The sequence below is a fragment of the Neofelis nebulosa genome, chromosome 8 (assembly GCF_028018385.1).
Source record: "Neofelis nebulosa isolate mNeoNeb1 chromosome 8, mNeoNeb1.pri, whole genome shotgun sequence".
In the NCBI taxonomy this organism is placed as follows: domain Eukaryota; kingdom Metazoa; phylum Chordata; class Mammalia; order Carnivora; family Felidae; genus Neofelis; species Neofelis nebulosa.
Window position 1 is genome coordinate 110,718,964 of NC_080789.1, and position 21,114 is coordinate 110,740,077.

Sequence of the window (21,114 nt, forward strand, 5' to 3'; positions counted from 1 at the left end):
CCCTTGGGGCAATGGAAATATCAAGCCATGCTTGTCCAATTACAAACCAAAGTGAGTACATCATAACATTCTTCACATTCTTCCACGTACTGATAAAATACATGAACCATCTGCACCTATTACAGACATGGTTATTTAAGCTCTTTACACAGTATAATCATTATGAAGAACACAAGGAGACAGCTTCACTTACATGGTTAATGAAGAGACTCTTGCGTTTTTCTCTCACTGTGAAGACAAAAGATGCAACAGAAATGTTACATGCCTGCATGCCAACCCCTTGCAGGTCGTTGAGAGGACTGGGCCTCTGTGTCACAGTCCCATCCTTCCATCAACCAACATACCTAGTTGCTCAATTCCTATTTATAAGACTATGTGACCTGCACAAATGCAGATCTGAACTTGGCTAACAGAGCAAACCATACACCCACTTAAGGTATAGCACCCTAACAAAACAACTGCAGCTATGATTAACTGAATGGTGACAGCTTTCCAGTAACTAAACAATATATTAATTAGTAAATTTCTCACAAAACCTATATGCATCCATTAATTTAAGATGATTAATCAATAATAAGAATACTTGTTTCTAACCCACCAGACCCATTAAGGTCCCTAAAATCTAGGTGAAATATTTAACAACAATACCCATAACACAGCATTAAGACCAGGGAAAGATAATGTACATCAATGGTGCTCTTTATCACAGAACCCAATTACTCTCCGTGCTGGGTGCTAATGAATAAAAACCAGGCTTTTCACTAGGCGGCCTCCTGGAGCATCCTGCAGCACCCTCTCCCTCAGAAAGGCTGGTAAAAGTCACAATAAAAAAACATTGCCCTGGAGTGCCTGGGTGGCTCAGTAGGTTAAGCGTCCGACTTCGGCTCAGGTCATGATCTCCCAGTTCATGGCTTCAAGCCTCACGTTGGGCTCTGTGCTGACAGCTCAGAGCCTAGAGCCTGGAGCCTGCTTTGGATTCTGTGTCTTCCTCTCTCTCTGACCCTTCCCCACTCGCTGTCTCTCTCTCTCAAAAATAAATAAACATTAAAAAAAACAACCACCAAGAAAAAAAACAAAAAACACTGCCCTGTCTAAAAGATCATTTCTCCTATTGCTGTCTATGCAGCATGGCCTATACTGAATGGCTCAGCCTTCCTTACACCAGTGTTAGTGTTCCCCAAAGTAGGGGTCCTCAGCCCCAAAGATATAGAAGGGTGACAGGGAGCTCAGAGGATTATTAAAACTATTTAGTATAATTGAGTTTTGCCTCTTCTTTCCTGAAGACTTACTTCTGAGAGTACATAATAGTCAGCTGACACATTTATTGAGTAGGTCACTGCAGACGATATGAAGAATGGGCCTCCTTCAAGGAGATGACATCCTTGGTCCCTGGGAATCAATAATGCTATCTCAGGGTATCCTGAAATAATAGCATACAAATCCACCTCATCTGAGGTGGACTTTTTTCTTGGCAGGCCATGACCCAAATGCAGATTCACTAGTTTTCAAAAGCCCTTCAGCTGCTCTGAGGGGCCTGTGAAATGTTTTCCTATGTTTACATTCTGTTTTCAATTCACAAGGAAACATTTGTTTTCCTGAGAAGTCCTAATATCCCTGGAATGACTGCTGTCCCTCTTCCTATGTCAAAGATATTTGAGATACAAAGCAAAAACCAGCCTGAGGATGCTGCTGGGAGAAGGTGCCTACACTTGGCATCAGAGGGATTCATCTGCAGGCCACTGACATGCACAGCACACAGAGTGTGAATCACCCTGGCCATGCTGGAGACCAGACACACACACAGGGAGCTCAAGTGCATATACAACAGTGTCTGCTATTCACAGTGTGGAGGCTGCAGGGTTTCTTCTGACCTAATTCCAAAGAAGCATCATCCACATGTGAACCATAACAAAAGAAAAGTCAGGATCTAACAGGAAGCACTGGGTTTGAACTTCCTGGCATACATACTTTGCGTGCATGTGTGTGTGCACATGTGCATGTCAGTACTAAATTATTATGCATCTAGTCAGAGCTGCTTTACCACATAGGGGTAGGATGACATTTCTGTGGTGGTTTCCACTGGCTGAAGGGATCTGGAAACACTTTCTATACAGGCAGTAGACCTGATGGGCTTTCCAGCAAATTCTTTGGGTGACATTTAGTCCTTCCAAGGGCATCCAGAAATAGGTTTGTGCAGAGGCTCTGTGTCTCCCAATTATGGGAACTGCCTCCAAGGTCACCTTAACGCCCTGTATCACCCAGCCTCCAGCAGATAAAAGATATCCATGCTTCAAGGAATATCAGAGCTTCTTTATGGATGCTACTGGAAAAATTAAGAATTAACCAAAAACAGAGGAGAATCTTCAATAGTATGGGCTGAAAGTTTTAACAAGAAAGTTTGTAACCAAAAAATAAAACAAAACCACACTAAACAAGTAGGAATACTGTAAAAGTATATACTCTTCTTGTACATCTTCTACAAATATAAATCTGAGGGAAGAATCAGGAGATTTCCATGAAGCCCAACTGGTTCAAATTAGAATAGTAAAAACCAAACTTCATGAACAATTGTAAAATACCCAAGGATAAAGTATCCAAATCTATTACAGAATTATCTTAGGCCCTCACTGTTATTATACAAATAAATACCTACATATTACCCTATTTCCCTCAGAGCAACTGGGCCTGCTGAATCTGATCCAAAATCTGGGTTCACAGGGCCTGAATCATTATTTTGTATTTTGTATTATTTTGTGATGCCACCGCTAAGAGAGCCTTTGCAAAATCAAGTCTACATTGTATCTGAGAGGCTTTTCCACACATGCATACCTATGACTGAGTTCGTGATGGAGTGTCTCCTGAATTCCCAAACCAACTGTCAGTCCCTACACAAACAAAAATAACTCCCAATACCCATGCTTGTACTAGGTGACCCTGGCCATAACTGCCTGGAACCAGGTAGATACCCATTCCTAGCTGGGCTAATTCTCTCTCCTGGGAACCTGCTGCTGCTAGCCATCACTGCCAGCACCTTATCTGATGGTATGGGGTGGGCGGGATGAAGTGTATCTCCTGTGCAGAAAAGAGTGAACACAGAAGGTCTGACTGCCATCTCTAAAATGGCTTGTTTGAAAGAGAGGTGCCTGGGAATATGGATTTGGGGATGGTTCCTACCATTCCATAACTGTTAAAAGTGTCTCACTGCACAAACAATATGGCTTATGCTGTATGCCTGCTTTCCTCCTGGGAGTCTAGAATTTTGGTACATACTAGGCAGAGGCTGCCTACTTAGCCAGTCCTCAGTAAAAATCCTGGGCATTGGGTCTCTAAGGACTTTCCCTGGCCAGCACGTCACGAGTTGTCACTGGGAAAACCTAGTGCATCCTGCAGAACTCTATTTGGAGCCTGTCCCTGGTTTCCTCTGGACTTTGCCCATGCACCTTTTCCTTGTGCTGATTTTGCTTTGTATATGTTCTTTGTAATAAGCCATAGCCATGTGTATGACTATACTTTGAGAGCTATGACTCCTCCTACTGAATAAGCAAAACTTTTGGGGGGGTAGTGGTTAGTCTTGATCTCCAACACAGCTGCCATGCAGAGATGAATGGAGGCCAGGAGAGTGATGAGGGGAAGGTAGGTGCTTCCTTAGTTCCTAATGGATTTTAGTCCTTACTTCCAATGACTTGTAAGGTTTCTCGGATACCCTGGTGCCCTTACAATTAATTATTCCTTTTCCCCTAAGCTAGCAGCAGGATTAAGATACTACCATAGGAGAAAAAATACTAAAAATAAGTGGAACCTCTTACAATGGTATCACCAAAAAAAGATGAATTATATTACCTAAATCCAAATCTGTCTTTAAAATAAATCTGAAACCACTGAGGCCATTACTCAGCTCTGAAATTGAAATGGCTTTTACACATTTTGTTTTGTGTAATGGGATAAGCAATATGCCAATTCATTTCTGATATTAGCTTTAGTCATCTTTAAACTTGAATATTTTTGGGGCGCCTGGGTGGCGCAGTCGGTTAAGCGTCCGACTTCAGCCAGGTCACGATCTCGCGGTCCGTGAGTTTGAGCCCCGCGTCAGGCTCTGGGCTGATGGCTCGGAGCCTGGAGCCTGTTTCCGATTCTGTGTCTCCCTCTCTCTCTGCCCCTCCCCCGTTCATGCTCTGTCTCTCTCTGTCCCAAAAAAAATAAAAAAAATAAAAAAAATAAAAAAAATAAACTTGAATATTTTTGGTTACTAATAACCTATCAATCAAAATCTCTGGAGTCCTCAGAGTTCTTACATAATTGAGAGACTAATAGTCATATTTTGCTTTGTTGGAAAAACAGGCAATAAATTGGTGTCAATTATAAATCTCACTTTCCTGGGAAAGAAATAATAGCTATCTCCTTTGATCCCATCTATGATGGTTTAAGAGAATTTTTAAGTAGCTATTAAAATAGTCCATAATGACTTAAGTAGAAAACGTATTTGAGGCTTTAAAAATAAGCCCTCTAAAATCAGCAAAGACGCTACGGTTAGCATTAAAGGTCTTCTCCAGATAAAATGAGGAGAAAATGGCAGAGTCTGTAATCTGAGAGAGCCAAAACTTCACTTAGGTTGCTATGTGACATTCCCTTGTCACAATGTCACAGAAGAAAAATTCTACTTTTAAGAATACAATTTTCTATTTAAAAAAAATTTTTTAACGTTTATTTATTTTTGAGACAGAGAGAGACAGAGCATGAACGGGGGAGGGGCAGAGAGAGAGGGAGACACAGAACCGGAAGCAGGCTCCAGGCTCTGAGCCATCAGCACAGAGCCCATCGCAGCGCTCGAACTGACGGACCGTGAGATCTTGACCTGAGCTGAAGATGGACGCTTAACCGACTGAGCCACCCAGGCGCCCCAAGAATACAATTTTCTAAAAAAAAAAAAAAAAAAAAAAAAAGCCTAATTGCTGAGGATTTGTTAACAACCTAAATGCAATTTCAGCTAATCTCTTGTATAGATAGGCATTTAAAAAATTATCTTGGTTTTCCCTGTTCCATCTCTAAAATAGATCTCACAATGGCAAGTGGACACAAAATGTGAGGACTAAGTAAGTCCTTAAATAGGTAAGCCAACCTCCTTCCTCTGACAATGAGGAAGCTGCCCTTGCAGGCCCAGACAAGGAGTGACTACAAGGGAAAAGACAGGGATGGCTTGCTGGGTTCCCCAGGCTCCTTTCTCTGCACTACCCTCCCTCCCAAGGCAGTGTCCCCGGTGCCTGTAACCTGAATGAAATGAGTTCCATTTGACAACAGATAATTAGTATCTGATATGAATAGAGCTAAACTACTCCACAAAGAAAAATTATTTAGCTTATTAATTACTCTGAATGTGAGGGACTGGCAGGCCACACAGGGAGGCCTTGATGACAATGTAGAGAATTACAGAATTTTGTTTTGAGATGTAAAAGTGATTGCTGGGATAGCAGAGCCAATTGGGACCACAAAAATTTGTTTCAAAATAAATTTTTTTCTTTTCCTTTCTTTTTTCCTGTGGGTAAGCATGGATCATGCTTTAAACAATTAAAGTTCATATTAATTTTTCTTATAAGTTTGAGACTACCACACAATTTCCACAGTTTTCAATAATTCAGTGAATTCAATCATTCACTTAATTCAAAACACAACCATTGAGTACCATTAGAAAGCACAGCTTGAAGGCAAATGCATAGATGATTTGAGGTTCCAGCCTTTCTAAGCTCATAGCCTGCCAGGGATGTAAGTCATGAACACCAATGGCAGGCACAAATTTGTGCTGTGTAGGAACATTCACCCCATGCATACAGGCCCTGCACTGGGCATCCTGATGAGGTCAGTACCCAACAAGGTGCCCCTCCTGCACCTTTCCCAAGAACTCTGGCCCACTCTGAATTGTCCTACACCAGCATTTATTTTTAAACGTGAGTATAGAGAAAGGGGGCATTCTCTACATTCAAAGTGAAATCTAAATAAGCAAGGCAGATAAAACAAAAATGAAAAGGTAAGAAGAACTGCAAAGACATCTAGGGCAGATCAGCTGTGGAAAACAGAAGATTCCAGAAGACAGAATAGGTGACAAAAGTAACGGTTCTCCATAGGTTTATGGAGAAAACCATTCAAAGATCAAGTGTCCATCTAATAAACTACCAACTAACTTTAAATGTTTTGTTTACTTTGGAGAATACATTTGGAGGGTCAAAGGATTTACTCAGAAGCACAGAAATATAAATAAAATGGATTCTTTTAGAACTTTGCTGATTATAAAAGAAATGTATGCTTACTGTAAAAAAAATTGGAAAATGTAGAGCAGTATAAAGAAAAAAAATACAAATAAGAATTTAAATTAGGAAAATATAGAGAAACATAAAGAAAAAATATATAATCCAACAACCCAGAGATAACTTAGTATTTTAGTGTGTTTCGTATCAAAGGAAGTCTTTTCTCTATACATACTTACACAGATGTGCCATGTGCATTTTTGCATTTTAATATATTTATATATAAACATGTGCAAACATGTATGTGCACATATATCAGCACACCAACAGAAATACTGACCATTTTTCTGTTGGTGTTAGCAGTGTCATTGTTTGTATGACAATTCTTTAGTACATAAGAGTATATTAATCCTTTGTCGTTAAGTATTAAAATATTGTTCCCATTTGATGGTTTAATTTTTATGATGCATTTTGACACAAGTTCTCAAGTTTAGGCAATTTCTCCTATTGGTCTTACAAGCTTACATGCCCCCTTCCCCATTATGAGATTAACATTCACTTATACTGTTTGTAGATATTTATAATTATATGCATCACTGTTAACCTACAACTAGTTGACCTACCAGAAATCTATTCTGGTACATGGTGGTGAAGTTATCACTTGATTTTTTTAAATATTAATTTATTCATGTATTTTGAGAGAGAGAGACAGAGACAGAGAGAACAGAGGAGGGGCAGAGAAAGGGGGAGAGAGAGAATCCCAAGCAGGCTCTGTGCTGTCACAGTGCAGAGCCTGACGTGGGGCTCAATCCCACGAACCATGAGGTCATGACCTGAGCCACAGAGTCAGACACTTAACCAACTGAGCCACCCAGACACCCCTCACTTGATTTTTGAAGGTGAGATTCAAAGTGCTCTGTATGGTTTTTATAAAGGGCTGCTATCAAATGCTGTTTGCTATCTGACCTCTTCCTGGTTTGCTTCCAAGGTGTGTTGAAGCAACTTGTAAATGAGAGGGTCGACCTATCTGTATCAAGAAATGTAGACAGAAAAAGATGGGCCTGGGCACAGCAGAACCCAGACACCACCCTTCACTCTTCCACTGGTAGTCAGTCATCACTTCTCTTCCCAGTCACACCCAGTGTTCAGCATGAAGGACTGAACTGCAGTCAGCGTAAAGAAGGACCCACATCTGAGACATGCTAAGATGGCAGAGACCGAGGTCAGGGAAGAAACTCAGTCCAAGTGAGCAAATGAGTACCTACATCCCAGAATAAGGACCGTACCTACTAAGAACCTATGCTCTCTTAGGTACTGCACTCAGAGCTTTGATAGATTACATATTTGGTCTCCCTGACAAGGTCATGAAGAGGTACTCTCACCTACTTTGGTTCAGGAAGACCATATGGATCAGATGCACAAGATCATACAGACAGTGATGGATGTAAACTTGCAGCTGGTTGATTCCAGAAGGTTGTGCTTTAAAACAAGACTATCTTCAGGAAATCTTTCCAAGGTATTATTTGCTCTTGGTACTGACTGACTTGGTACTTGACTGACTCAGACTTAGCAATGGAATTCAGCTGCCATCTATTTGTCATGGAGCAGCTCACCACAAACTCCAACCATGTAAGGTAGGCTACAAACATGAGGGGCTGTGACAAGGACAGAAAGGGTCAGCTTGTGCTAAATGAAGGGAGACTGAAGGTCCTCACAGTTTAAAAAGGAGAGCTGAAAGTTGTTTGTTGAAAAGAGTTTATCATTACCAACACGCCAGAGGGCGATAGGCTAACAACAGAATACAGCTGTGGTGATGGCATGAAGCTCCACCCCACCTGGGATGAATTACCACCCCAAGCCTTTGCTCTGGGTCTCAGCTCACTAAGCAATTTTCTGACGACTAAATCTGGGAAAAGCACAGATAGGTTAGGTTAGGAGAGACAATAAAGTAAAAGGCATATTAAGGAAAAACTGACATGCTGGGTCTAATTTGATTTCAGCGGAGTTTGTACGTGCAAACAGCTTTCTCCAGAATGGAAGGCCCAAGAGATCAGACACTGGAGCAAGGCGATGTTTCCAAGAAAAGTGGGTCACAGAGCCCAAAAAAGACCTCCCTTGTCCATTTAACTTACAGGGCTTAGTATGGCCAAGAGTCCCCACATCACCGTACTTCATTAAGTCAAGAAATGATTGTAGAAACAGGGGAGCTGTCCTGAAGCTGGGATGGTCCTGTCAAGTTCAGACCTGGGAGGGGGAAGTCCAAATACACTGCCTAAGCCTAAAACAAACCTACATTCTCCTGCTCTCAAGTAATGAATGTGTTTTTACTAAAGTTAGGAAACGTGGAAGAAAGTGATGCTGCGGCATAAAACAGAAAGCCACTTTGTCACGGAGACTGTCACAATGCTGTAGCATGTCTGCCCAGGATGGATCATGATTCCCTGGCTTCATTCTTTCATTACTTTATTCATTCAAAACATTTTCTTTTTAAGTTTCTTCTACCTGCTGGCTTCTGTGCTTGGTACACAGAATGCAAAATGAGGAAAACAGTCTCTATCCTAAAGCAACATGGAATTTAGTGGATACATCAACCCACTATTTCTTTATTTACAAACAACAATAAAAAAAATCAACTCCACAATATGGGAATATACAAACCACACTGCATTTAATGCTACTGATTTTATGGTACACCTTTATTCTATTTGCCACTAAGAAAGGAAAAAAAAATCCTGCCAACTAAATTTTGAGAAGCCATTGCCTGTCCTGATTTCAGAGATGTTACATTTGGGGAAATGTCCATCAGAATGGGGGAAATGTCCATCAGAATGGGGAAAATGTCCATCAGAATGGGTGAAATGTGGGGATGTCCAGGAAGCACCACCTAAGAGGCAGACTTAGGGAAGGGCACTGAGGACAGAGGATGCTGCATCAGCTGTGGTGTGACAGAGCAAAGGGACTGGCCTTTCAGGACTGGAAGCAGCGCAACTGTGGGAGCACACAGTGGGAGGCACAGGAGGATTGGCAGGGAAGGCAGAAAGGGCCCAAGGGGAATGACTGCATGCCATGCCGAGGGCTCACTGTCCCTTGTGGGTGATGGAGAAGGACAGTTTGAGCAGGAGGGGTCCTAGTGGAACTGTGTTTCAGAAAACTCTTTCTGGCAGCCAGAAAACTCCTTCTGGCAGCTTCCAGAGATGGAAACAGGAAGGAGAGAAAGGGCAGTGGTCACAGACCAAGGGGATATGAGCTGTGGGTCACGACACTGGAAGAAGAGATACCAACTATCTAGGTGATAGATGGGATGTAAGACGTTGATCACAGGGCTCCTGGACTGCTGGTTGGGGACCCAGACTGACCACGGGTTTATCCTTGAAAAAAACAGGAAGAGGAGGTAGACAGGAGAAAAAAGATGGTGACTTCCAATTTAGATATGACAACCTTGAGGGGTTTGTGGGATTGCCAGATGGAATGTCTATCAGGTGGTGGGAAATACGCATCTGGAAAACATAATTACAGTGCCAAGAGAGGGGATGGCTTCTCCTTGCCTGAGGTCCTGGGATAGGATGGCTCAGGGGAGTCCCAGGTATCAGCACTGAGGGACCCAAGTATCTGCTTCACATGTACAAGAGTAGGCACTGACTGTCAGCACTGACTGAGTGCTTACTAGAAGTTCAAGACATCTTCCTATTGCCTCATGACAACAATCTACCAATATGACAGCTATGATCATTGCCAATTTGTAGGAAAATATGACCCAGGAGATTACATAACTATAAAGCTAACTAATGGCACTGAAGAGCCTAAGGTCAGTCCCAGAGCCCTGGCTGCCAAATTGGAGAACAAAGAATGATTCCCTGCAAGCAGGGGCTTGCCACAGGCTGAACAAAATCACAGTCAGCCCCATACTTATGGACTGGCATTTCACTACTCTGGACTTCTGATATGTCTTAGGCCTCTACTCCCCCAGACGAGAAGGAAAAGATAGGGTAAGACAATACTAGTTTTCATAATTCTTTCCCCAAGATGATCTTGTCAAAGGAAACTCAGGGCTGGATTAGAGCAGCAGTGTTCAAAGAACTCCTGAAGATGGCTGAGGTGTGAGGCAGGGGCTCCATCCCCACCTCCTCTTTCACAGCTACCTTTCTCCCACGTCTCAGAAAAAAGACATGACAACCCATCCTGGGCATTCACCAACCCAACATGAAAGACCTCTGCAGCGGCACCAAAGGGGACAAACAAGACACTAGGACTGAGTCTGCTGCCTTTAATCCAGGTTCCATGACCCAAAGCACAGCCTGGAATCAACCCAGTCCTGTGGACATTTCTACTAGGGTGCAGTGAGGACTTTTGGCTCCGAATCTACAGATACCACACGATGATGATAGTTTCTATTAGCACCGGGCCTCTTCAAGGTTTAGACTCCTTCAGAGATGCAGGCTCTGAAGGAGAGGCCAAGGGGAGCACAGGGATGAGCATGAAGGTGCAGCAGGCTGCCGGCAAGACACATACTTCATTATCCCTGTCTGGAAATTTACCAGGATCAGAAGAGTGAAGGTGGTCGCGGGCATGTGTACTGACACGTGACATGAATTGAAGAGAAATGAAATCAGACCATTTCTGACAGAAAGTAAGTCTGATCTGACTGTCTGGTTTGACAATGATGTCTACCTTTGCCAACAAGATCATGTGAAGGACACAGAACATTCTGACAAAAATGTATTTAAATCAAAAGAGAAGCTAAAAACATTAGTTCAGAGGAAAAGGACAGATGGGGATGTTTCATCCAACATATATTAGAGTTTCTTCTATGGGCTACTCACTGTACATGGCTTAGAGATGTAAATGCAGTAAAACATAATACAGTGAAGATCACCGCCGCTTTAGGGGGGTATACAGACTGCAATCGGGTCAGAGGAATCAAACAAGGGGTTCTGAAATGAATCACAGATTTATTTTCCCAAGGCTCCTGAGTGTATCAATCAGGTTAAACCCAGTGCCACCAAATGCAAATGGTATTCTTTAACAACAGATATAATTAAAAGTCATTTTTATATGTCTGGTAAAGTCTTTTTGGTGTACTTCCCAGAAACTGCAGAAGTGAGAAGTTTCTATAACTGGGTGAGAAATTCTCTTGCAAATCAAAGGATTCCAATTCCTTTCTGCCAACAAAGCTGAAGGAGAACAAGACAGAACTGTAGCTGATTATTAGGAATTATTTTGGATGATAAATCACTTGGAGATTTTTTTACATAAGAACCAGATGAAATAGAAAGCATTTAGTGATATTACTATAACAAATCTCCTACTATTCCCATGTTATTTGTGTATATGAGCAAAGTTCCTCAGCACTTACATCTATAAAAACAAAGAATTTGATGATGACTAACACCTCATTCCAGTAATGTGTAATATTCTTACATAGAAGCATCTCAGTAAGAGATGTTTTTCTAAAAATTATTTCACTTTTCTGTTCAATAATTATTCATTAAAATTTTAATATGTTTGTGTTGTTTCCATCGACTAAGGGCTAATGATAACAATAATGATACGTCGAATTTACTTTTAACATTTAGATACTCATAATTGTGAGAAATAAAAATTAAAATTAGTTCCATATTTTCATAGAATGGAAGTATAACAGTGTAATAAATGACTTTTAGAAATATATTACATTGGGGGGAGCCAAGATGGCAGAACAGTATGGAAGTTTTCTGTGTGTCTCGCGTCCATGAAATATAGCCAGACCAACACTAAACCATACTACACACCTAGAAAACTGATCTGAGGATTAACACAACAATCTGCACAACCTGAACCACAGAATTTAGCAGGTACGCGGTGCAGAGAGGTGAACTTGGGGAGAGAGAAGCCACGGAGGGCACAGAACGGTTTTTGCGGTGGGAGAAAGGACAGAGATGGGGGTAATGAGGGGGTGGGGTGGAGAATACGGGAAAAGCACCCCTCCCCAAAAGCAGCTGGAGAGAAAGTGTTAAATTGGAAACAGCCACAGGGACTAAACTAAAAAGGGAGAAAGGAGAAAGGAGAGGGCTTAAATTCCATTAAGACTGTAAACAAGGGGAGCACACAGTCTGCAACTCTGCAGCTCGATACCTGGCAGTGCTCTGGTGGGAAGGGCGAATCCCCAGGAGCAGAGTGGGGTCCAGGAGATTCTTGGGCCACATGGGGAAAAGCGGTTCCACTGCTGGAAGGACATTTGGTATAGAGGCTGTGAGGCCACCTGGGCCCAACAGACCCCCGGAGAATGGCCACATTGGCTGGCGCTGGAACAAGATCGTTAAGGGTCAAGCCTGGTGCCAGATGTGTGTTGTGATTTTCCAAAATCCCTGAAACGCTACTGCTACACTATCTCCTGAACTTTTTCTGGGGCACACCGGCACCTGGCCACAGTCTCTTGTCATCAGCAGCAGCATGGTCTCAGGAACTTTCCTGGGTGCAGCCAGCATTTGGCCATTGCTCGGTGAGACCCCCCACAGAGGGGTGGAATGGGTCAAAGCCGCAGTCCCTCAGAAGTAAGGGGCCAGGGAAAACAGCCATATCTGAGACAAAACTCAGAAGAGAGGTACTACCTAGGGCTTGGTCACAGACAGTGAAAAAGCAGGGAGTGGACGAAAGCTGAAGACAAAGGATGGGTGCACAATTGATGATTGGGGAGAACATAGTTCTGATACTAGAGAATGGGTAGCTGGGTGACACCACTTTCACTGCTCCCGCGCATGCGCATACGCACCTATGAGCTCTACGACAATCACCCCGGTAGGCTAGCAGGGCCATCTAGTGGAGAACAGAGCCGTTACACTAAGCCCTGCCCATCTGGGCCAACCTCACTCTTCAAGAACACAAGTCTCACCACCTACTTAATTTATGGAGTATAAAGCACTTCATAGCCTGACTTCTATGGGAAAACATAGTAATTTCAGTCATATTTCAATCTGTTAGCAGGTCCATCTATTCAATTTTCTTTCTTTTTTTTCTCTTTTTTGTTTCTTTTCTTTTTCCTGAATACAGAAAGAGTAAAAATTCATTTTTATTTTCAATTTTTATTTAAAATATTTTTAATTTTTTCTACTATATTCTTTACTTTTGTGTAAATTTTTTCAAATTCTATTTTACTTCCATCATTTTATTTTAGTCTACTTCAGTGTATTCACTTTTTCAAATATTCAAACAATTTCCTTTTTTTCCTTTTTTCTTTTTCATTTCTTTTCTTTTTCTTGAATACAGAAAGAGAAAAAATTCATTTTTATTTTCAAGTTTTATTAAAAATATTTTAATTTTTTTCTACTATATTCTTTACTTCTGTGTAAATCTTTTCAAATTCTATTTTACTTCCATCATTTCATTTTAGTCTACTTCAGTGTATTCATTTTTTCAAATTGTCAAAGGATTTCCTTCCCCCCCCCCCCTTTTTTCTCTATCAAGCCACTTTCACCACCCAGACCAAAACACACCTAGGATCTAGCATCATTTATTCGATTTTGTGTGTGTGTGTGTGTGTGTGTGTTTAATTTTTTAATTTTAATATTTTTTTAATTTTAAGTTTTTCTACCTCATTAATTCCTTTTCTCCCTTCAAAACGATGAAATGAAGGAATTCACCCCAAAAGAAAGAGCAGGAAGAAACGACAGCCAGGGATTTAACCAACACAGATACAAGCAAGATGTCTGAACCAGAATTTAGAATCACGATTATAAGAATACTAGCTGGAGTCGAAAATAGATTAGAATCCCTTTCTGCAGAGATAAAAGAAGTAAAAGCTAGTCAGGATGAAATAAAAAATTCTATAACTGAGCTGCAATCATGGATGGATGTCGTGGCGGCAAGGATGGATGAGGCAGAACAGAGAATCAGTGATATAGAGGACAAACTTATGGAGAATAATGCAACAGAAAAAAAAGAGGGAGATTAAGGCAAAAGAGCACAATTTAGAATTAGAGAAATCAGTAAAAAGGAACAGCCTCAGAATCATAGGGGTCCCAGAAGAGGGAGAAAGAGAGAGAGATAGGAGTAGAAAGGTTATGTGAGTAAATCATAGGAGAAAACTTTCCTAACCTGAGGAAAGACACAGACATCAAAATCCAGGAAGCACAGAGGACTCCCATTAGATACAACAAAAATCAACCATCAACAAGGCATATCATAGTCAAATTCACAAAATACTCAGGCAAGGAAAGAATCATGAAAACAGCAAGGGAAAAAATGTCCTTAACCAACAAGGGAAGACAGATCAGATTTGCAGCAGACCTATCCATAGAAATATATTATATTAGGCACACCTGGATGGTTCAGTCGGTTAAGCGTCTGACTCTTGATTTCAGCTCTGGTCATGATCTCCCAGTTGGTGAGTTTGAGCTCTGTGTCAGGCCCTGGGCTGGCAGCTTGGGGCCTGCTTGGGATTCTCTGTCTCCCTCTCTCTCTCTCTCTCTCCGCCCCTCCGCTGCATACAGGGATGTGTGCACACTTACTCTCTCTCTCCAAAATAAACATTAAAAAATATATATATTACATTAGGATAAAACTCTATGGAGAAAATGACATGGAAATACAAGTTCAAAATGAAAAAGAAATCATATGAAATTTCCAACTGTTAAAGAAGAGTTGTTCATACATTTTTAAATTATGGTATATTTATGGTGGATTATCAAATCACTAAGGTATTGAGATTTTATTTGAAACATTAAAAAAATGTTTTTAAATGTTTTATTTATTTTTAAGACAGAGAGAGAGACACAGCATGAGTGGGGATGGGGCGAAAAAGAGGGAGACACAGAATCTGAAGCAGGCTCCAGGCTCTGAGCTGTCAACACAGAGCCCAACGTGGGGCTTGAACTCACGAACTGTGAGATCATGACCTGAGCTGAAGTTGGACGCTTAAACAACTGGGCCACCCAAGCACCCCGAAACATTTTTTTAAAGACAGATAGTTTTACTCTAAAATGTCAATATTTACAATACATCAAAAACTACATCCTTGGATAGGATGAAAATTTTTTGGCAAACATAAAAATGTTCAAGGAGTTCATAGTTTTTCAAAATTAATTCCCATGGTATGTAAGCGAAAGAAAAAAAATTATGAAAATCACTGGTGTAAAAGCTTTGGGGTCCTATGGATTCTTCCATATCTAACAGCAAAAATATTCCCTATGGAACCTGATAAGCTGTAAGGGAGACACAGAGAGTGACTGACAGAGAGGTGGAGAAAAGGGCATGGTAGAACACAGCACAAGAGAGGGTAACAAAGAGAACCGGGACATGTGGGAAAGGTGACAAGAGAAAGGTCATGGGAATGCTCAGATGGAAGAGATTCTCGGCAGGGCACAGGGTCAGCTGCTTCTAAATGCCAGATAAAAGGAGTACAAAAAGGTTGGTTCCCTCATGACAGAGAAGTTCAACACTGCCCAGGAACAAAAATATGACCCTAAACAAAGGAAGGCCACAAAACAGTTTTTTCAATTTCAGTATTTCTGAAAGAATGTGCAAAAAAACCATGGCTCATATTTTTATTTCTGAATTTTAACACTTCTACTTTGGCTTCAAGTCACTCAACAGTGGTTTTTATTCCTTTAATTGTTTCAAGGAACTCTTGAACACAGATTACATGTGCACGCACACACACACACACAAGCACACACACATAAGTTTTTATTTTTGTACAAATTCTTTTTTAAGGCAAAAGAACCTCTATAAACCATACCTAGTTAAAATTAAAAAGATGTGGTTTGGCTGCTTTCTCCTAGTACTTAAGAGTAGGCTCTCACATCTTTAAAACAATAAATAAAATAGTATAGAAAAGGAAAAGCTACTAGGAACTGTAATTCTTCCCCACAAGCCAAAATGATAGCATGAAAAACCAAGGTAGGCCAAGCTAACTAATTTCTCTCTCACCTGGCAACTCCCCAGGACCCCACCTGCTCCTGAGACGAAGCCCTGGTCCCTTCTTTGTTGAGTGACTCTCATAAAAGAAATACTGCAATGACATCCCATTTGTGTGAGGAAAAGACTGAGTGAGCCGTCAGTCTGGCTTTGGACAGAATACCCCTAACTTTAGCCAGCTGGTAGAGATCTAATTAGGCAAGCACTACATTATCATTCTGTTATGATAAACTTTCCAGTCTCCTTCTGAACACTGAGAAAAAGGATCCAAGGCCAGCTTACATCTCTTTGATATCACAGAGAAAAGAATTTAGTAGATTCTAATCTAACTCCTAATGACTTAATACAGATACCACCTAGAGCAGACAGTGGGCCAGTGGGGAGCATGGCAGACAGAGAGTGTTCATCAGACCATAAAGTGTTGAAGAAGGAAAGAGGATGATGGGTCTGCACAGCAGAGAGCTGCAAAGGCAAAAGAACACCTGGCTGTGGTCCCAGGCAGTAGCTGCCCTAACATAACTGCCATCACCCCAACAACAGCCTCCTACCCACAAATGTAGTCAAAACTACCAAAGGAGTACATCAACCTCAAGAAGAAAGGAGGGATCACCAGATTCAAAAGAAAGGAATCTAAAGGGTGCTGTGTGCCTTATAATCTCAGATTATGACATTTCTTCCAATTAAAAATAAATTGGTATAGGAAAGACCTACAATTTTGAACTGCTCTACTACTCTTAGAAGTATGAGGGTCTACAGGTGCCTAGGTGGCTCAGTTGGTTAAGCATTCAACTTGGGCTCAGGTCAGGATCTCATGGTTCATGGGTTTGAGCCCCACATGGGGCTCTGTGCTGACAGCTCAGAGCCTGGAGCCTGCTTCAGATTCTGTGTCTCTCTCTCTCTCTGCCCTTCCCAGCTCATATTCTGTCTCTCTCTCTCTCTCTCAAAAATAAATAAACACTTAAAAAAAAAAAAAAAAGAAGTATGAAGGTCTTAGGGGTGTCTGGGTGGCTCAGTCAATTGAGCATCCGACTCTTGATTTCAGCTCAGGTCATGATCTCAGGGTTGTAGGACTGAGCCCTGCGCTGGGCTCCACGCTTAGCATGGAGCCTGCTTAGGACTCTCTCTCTCTCCCTCTGCCCTTCTCCCCTGCTCATACTCTAAAATTAAAAAATGTTTTAAATTAAAAAAAAAAAGTATGGGAGTCTTGTAATGAAAATGTAAGTCTATGCAAGTAAAGAATGATGACAAACAAAAAATGTCTTATGGCTGTGTCATTTGTTTCCTTCTTTCAATCATCTGAGTTGAACATATCCTCTGTACCAGGCAGAGCAGGGCACACAGGGAATACTGAGATCCTTTATCACATGTTCCTTTCCCTCTGGGAGCTATTTGGCAACACAGACAAGAAAATCGCTCTAAATACCCCCATATGGTTCACACTATGAAGAAAGCATTCAGACACTATAGCACAAGCTCACCAAAGGCCCACTTAACCCAGCCCAAAGCATCGAGGACATCTTCAGGGAAGAAGTGATAGCTGAAATGAGTCTTGGCAACTGAAGAAATGAGCTGTATAGAAGACAGAAGGGGAACTCCAGGTAAACGCAAAGGCACATGAGGGCACATGGCACACCAGGGGCAATGCAAGGGATTTCATATGGCTGAAGCACAGAGATTCAAAAGAAGGAAGTGGGCTGAGAAGTCAGGCACTTCATGGATGATGAAGGGTGCTGTCTATTATCATACTAAGGCATCTGAAATTTAATTCTAAGGCAACTGAGGAGCCACTGAAAAAAATTTAAGCCAGCAAGTGGCATAATCAGATCCGATTTACAGAAAATCTTTTCACCTAGCAATAGTAGAGACATAGGGCTGGGAAGAGATAAGGTCAAAGGCCAGTCCAGAGGCTACTGAGTAATCCAAGTGAGAAAATATGAGTCTCGACTGAGGTGGCAGCAATGGGAATGGGTAAAGAGCAGTCAGATCCAAGGGACGTCTAAGAGGTAAAAAATAATACAACCTTGATCATCTGGCTGCAATGGTGTGCTGGTAAAAGTTTAACAGCTGCCTTAAAAAACAAAACAAAACAAAAAAAAACTGCCCTGATTTGTAGCATTTGCCAACTTCTATGGTGTAAAAACTCCTATTGTGGCTATTTTCAAACTCCCAAGATGGTGTCAATGAACTTGGAGCTGGGAAGAGATGCGCACAACTGGCTCCTGCAAGTCAGGGTGAGTCCACTCCAGCACTACTGCTAGCAATGTGAGACTTGGGAAGAGGGGGGAGTCTAGGAAAATTCAAGGCCTCCCTGGCCTGGGGGACGTGTAGATTACAAAATGCAGGGCGTCAGGTGTAGTTACTAAGTTCTGATTGGGACATGCTGAATTAGAGACATATAAAGATACCCAGCAGGCAGATGGACACAAGGGATTTGAACACTGCAGAGAAAAATCTGGCTAGACATTATAGTTGAAATGGATACCATAATCATGGAACTGTGCGCAAACCCAGAAGATAAGAGAGTATAATAAAGCACAGAAACCTAGAAATACCAACATTAAAGGGATAAATGGACAAGATGCCTGAGAAAGACCTTAAAGAAAGGGAGGGTTTCTCAGGACCAATTCCCCAAATAACTCCCTGACTGATAATCAATACACCGAAGAATTAACTTATTAAAGTTACCAAATTTACCTATATTTAAAACCTATTTCTTTCAATTATTTATAAAGCAATTGTTCATTAGAGAGACTTGTTTTCAACAAATTGGCCTGTTTAAATATAAAAGGCCAAAACAGAGTTTTAAGGAGCAAGGCAGCAAATGCCACATAAGAGGTCAAAAGAGCTAACAGAAGCCAGAATGTCCCCAAGCAACCTTACCATATATGCTCCACAGAACTGCATTGGTGGGAAGATCCCAGTGGAAAAGAGAATGCTAAGATAAGCAGAGATAGAGAGGAAAGCTCAGGGAGAGACTATTGATTATTTTTCCTTTTCTTGTATTTCTTTTTTTTTTTTATGAAATTTATTGTCAAATTGGTTTCCATACAACACCCAGTGCTCATCCCAACAGGTGCCCTCCTCAATGCCCATCACCCACTTTCCCCTGCTTTCCACACCCCATCAACCCTTTTCTTGTATTTCTTGTGTGACTCAAGTAGGTTTACATGTTGAATGGAAAGATCCAGCTTTTAAGGAGAAACTGAAGGATTAAACAGAAGGGTCTGAGTAACCAATACCCTGATGTTCCAGAAGAGGAAGGGGCAATGAGATCTACAGTAAAGGTGAAGGGGGAAGATACACTTCCTCCCAACTCATTTCTGAGCAATCCTTCTGTTAGGTCAGAAAATCTCATTTCGTTTTACCATGACAATCAAGGTATATGTCATCTATTTAGAGGCTCTTTTGAAATTCTATTTGCATCTAGTTAGAAAATATCTTGAATGATGTTGGTCTATACTTTGAAATCACAGGAAACAGGACCCAAACCTGAAAGTATGCCAACCTTGCATTCATTAAGTACAAAAACTTGTTTTAGATTCTCATTGTTCCAAACCGTCATCCCCACTGTCACTTTTCTTCCCTTGTAATATCCTACCCCCCAGTGGCTTCCCACTTTACCAGGCCAAGAGAAAAATGTTCTGTTTTGCTTTTACCCAATATATTCAAAACTTATTTCACAGGTATTTGACGCCTAGAATCATTATTCTTACACTTGGAAACATTGATTGTTTTGTAAATGTACCAAATTCTTTCAGATCAAGTCAGTGGCCTGCTTAAGTAAAGATCACCAATATTACTTCAGCATTATGCCATGTCAAAATTGTCATCTAAACATTATGGAAAAGTTATCAGTTCTTATAAATGAAGTCTCTGTCTTAACATATGTTTGATTATTTTCTAGTCAATTTCAGATTTTCTCTAAATTAGAGCTTAGCTTAGTGATTCACGGATTGAATCACATAGAACTCTAGCATTGTAAAATAATATCCTGGTCACTACATTGTCATCTAACAAATTTCTCCTGCTACTCTTTTACAGGAAACCAACTGAGAAGTTTCATGTTCACTATACTGTATAACTTATATCTGTCCTTTTGTAGCCAAGGGCCAGGGAACAGTGAGATAAGCTAGGGGCTGAAAAAGAGAGAAAAACTCCTAATAGAAATTCCACACATACCTGGGACAAACCACAAAGATTGCAGAATAAGCTGGTTAGTAGATGTTTGGCAAAAAGAACACATCTACCTTAGTATACAGGTTCAATTCAGTTCTCAAATGGCACAACAGAGATATTACTGCTTATATTTAAGGATTATATTTTGCTTTCTTTAACAAACTAAAAAAACAAACACTTCTGATCTTTAGAGTTTTATGTAAATATTAATTCCTAAAGGAAAATGTCTGACTCTAGTGTAAAAACTGCTACTATAGAAGGTACACAGAAATAATTCGGCAAACTGGCAAAATGAGGATAGTTGCTGCAAACAGGAAATTCTAAAAACGTAACTTACTACAAAAGAAAGAAACCCCAGAGAACACCATCAAACAACACACTTTGGGGATTACTAAAGGGGATTCTATTTTTACCTTGAGAATCACATCCAGTAGAAAATCAAGACTTAGGTTACCAACATGAGCCTTTTTTCCCCCTAAGAAACACAAATAAATTAGTAACCTACCGTCTGTCTGAGATTTACTGAGGAATATTGTGCTGGCCCGAGGATGGTCTGAAGGATTGAATTCCATGTTCAAATCTTTAAAGAAAGAAAAAGAAAATACATCAATATTCATTTGATAACTAAGGGAAGTCAAGATTAATTTCCAGTTTTTTTTAACCTTAAATTGCTAATACGTTCAAGGATGTATTTAAAAAAACCTAGTTATTGTGTTGATAGATCCTTCTAGGTTCAATTGAGAACACTGCTATTTAGAAATCTGAGAAAGTCACACACAAAAATTAGACACTTGCTGGGAGATCTGTTGGC

General features: G+C 40.9%; 1 protein-coding gene across 6 annotated transcripts in view; it reads right to left on the reverse strand.

Moving 5' to 3' along the window:
- Nucleotides 1-21,114, reverse strand: part of CCNY (cyclin Y) — a 318,450-nt gene that overhangs the window by 59,689 nt on the left and 237,647 nt on the right. For all 6 annotated transcript variants that reach the window (XM_058681492.1, XM_058681488.1, XM_058681491.1 and 3 more), the window contains 2 exons: nt 20,809-20,883; nt 194-228 (listed from right to left, as the gene is read on the reverse strand). In XM_058681492.1, coding sequence (XP_058537475.1) covers nt 194-228; nt 20,809-20,875 — 102 coding nt within the window. In that variant the 5' untranslated portion in view covers nt 20,876-20,883. The remainder of the gene's footprint in view (nt 1-193; nt 229-20,808; nt 20,884-21,114) is intronic.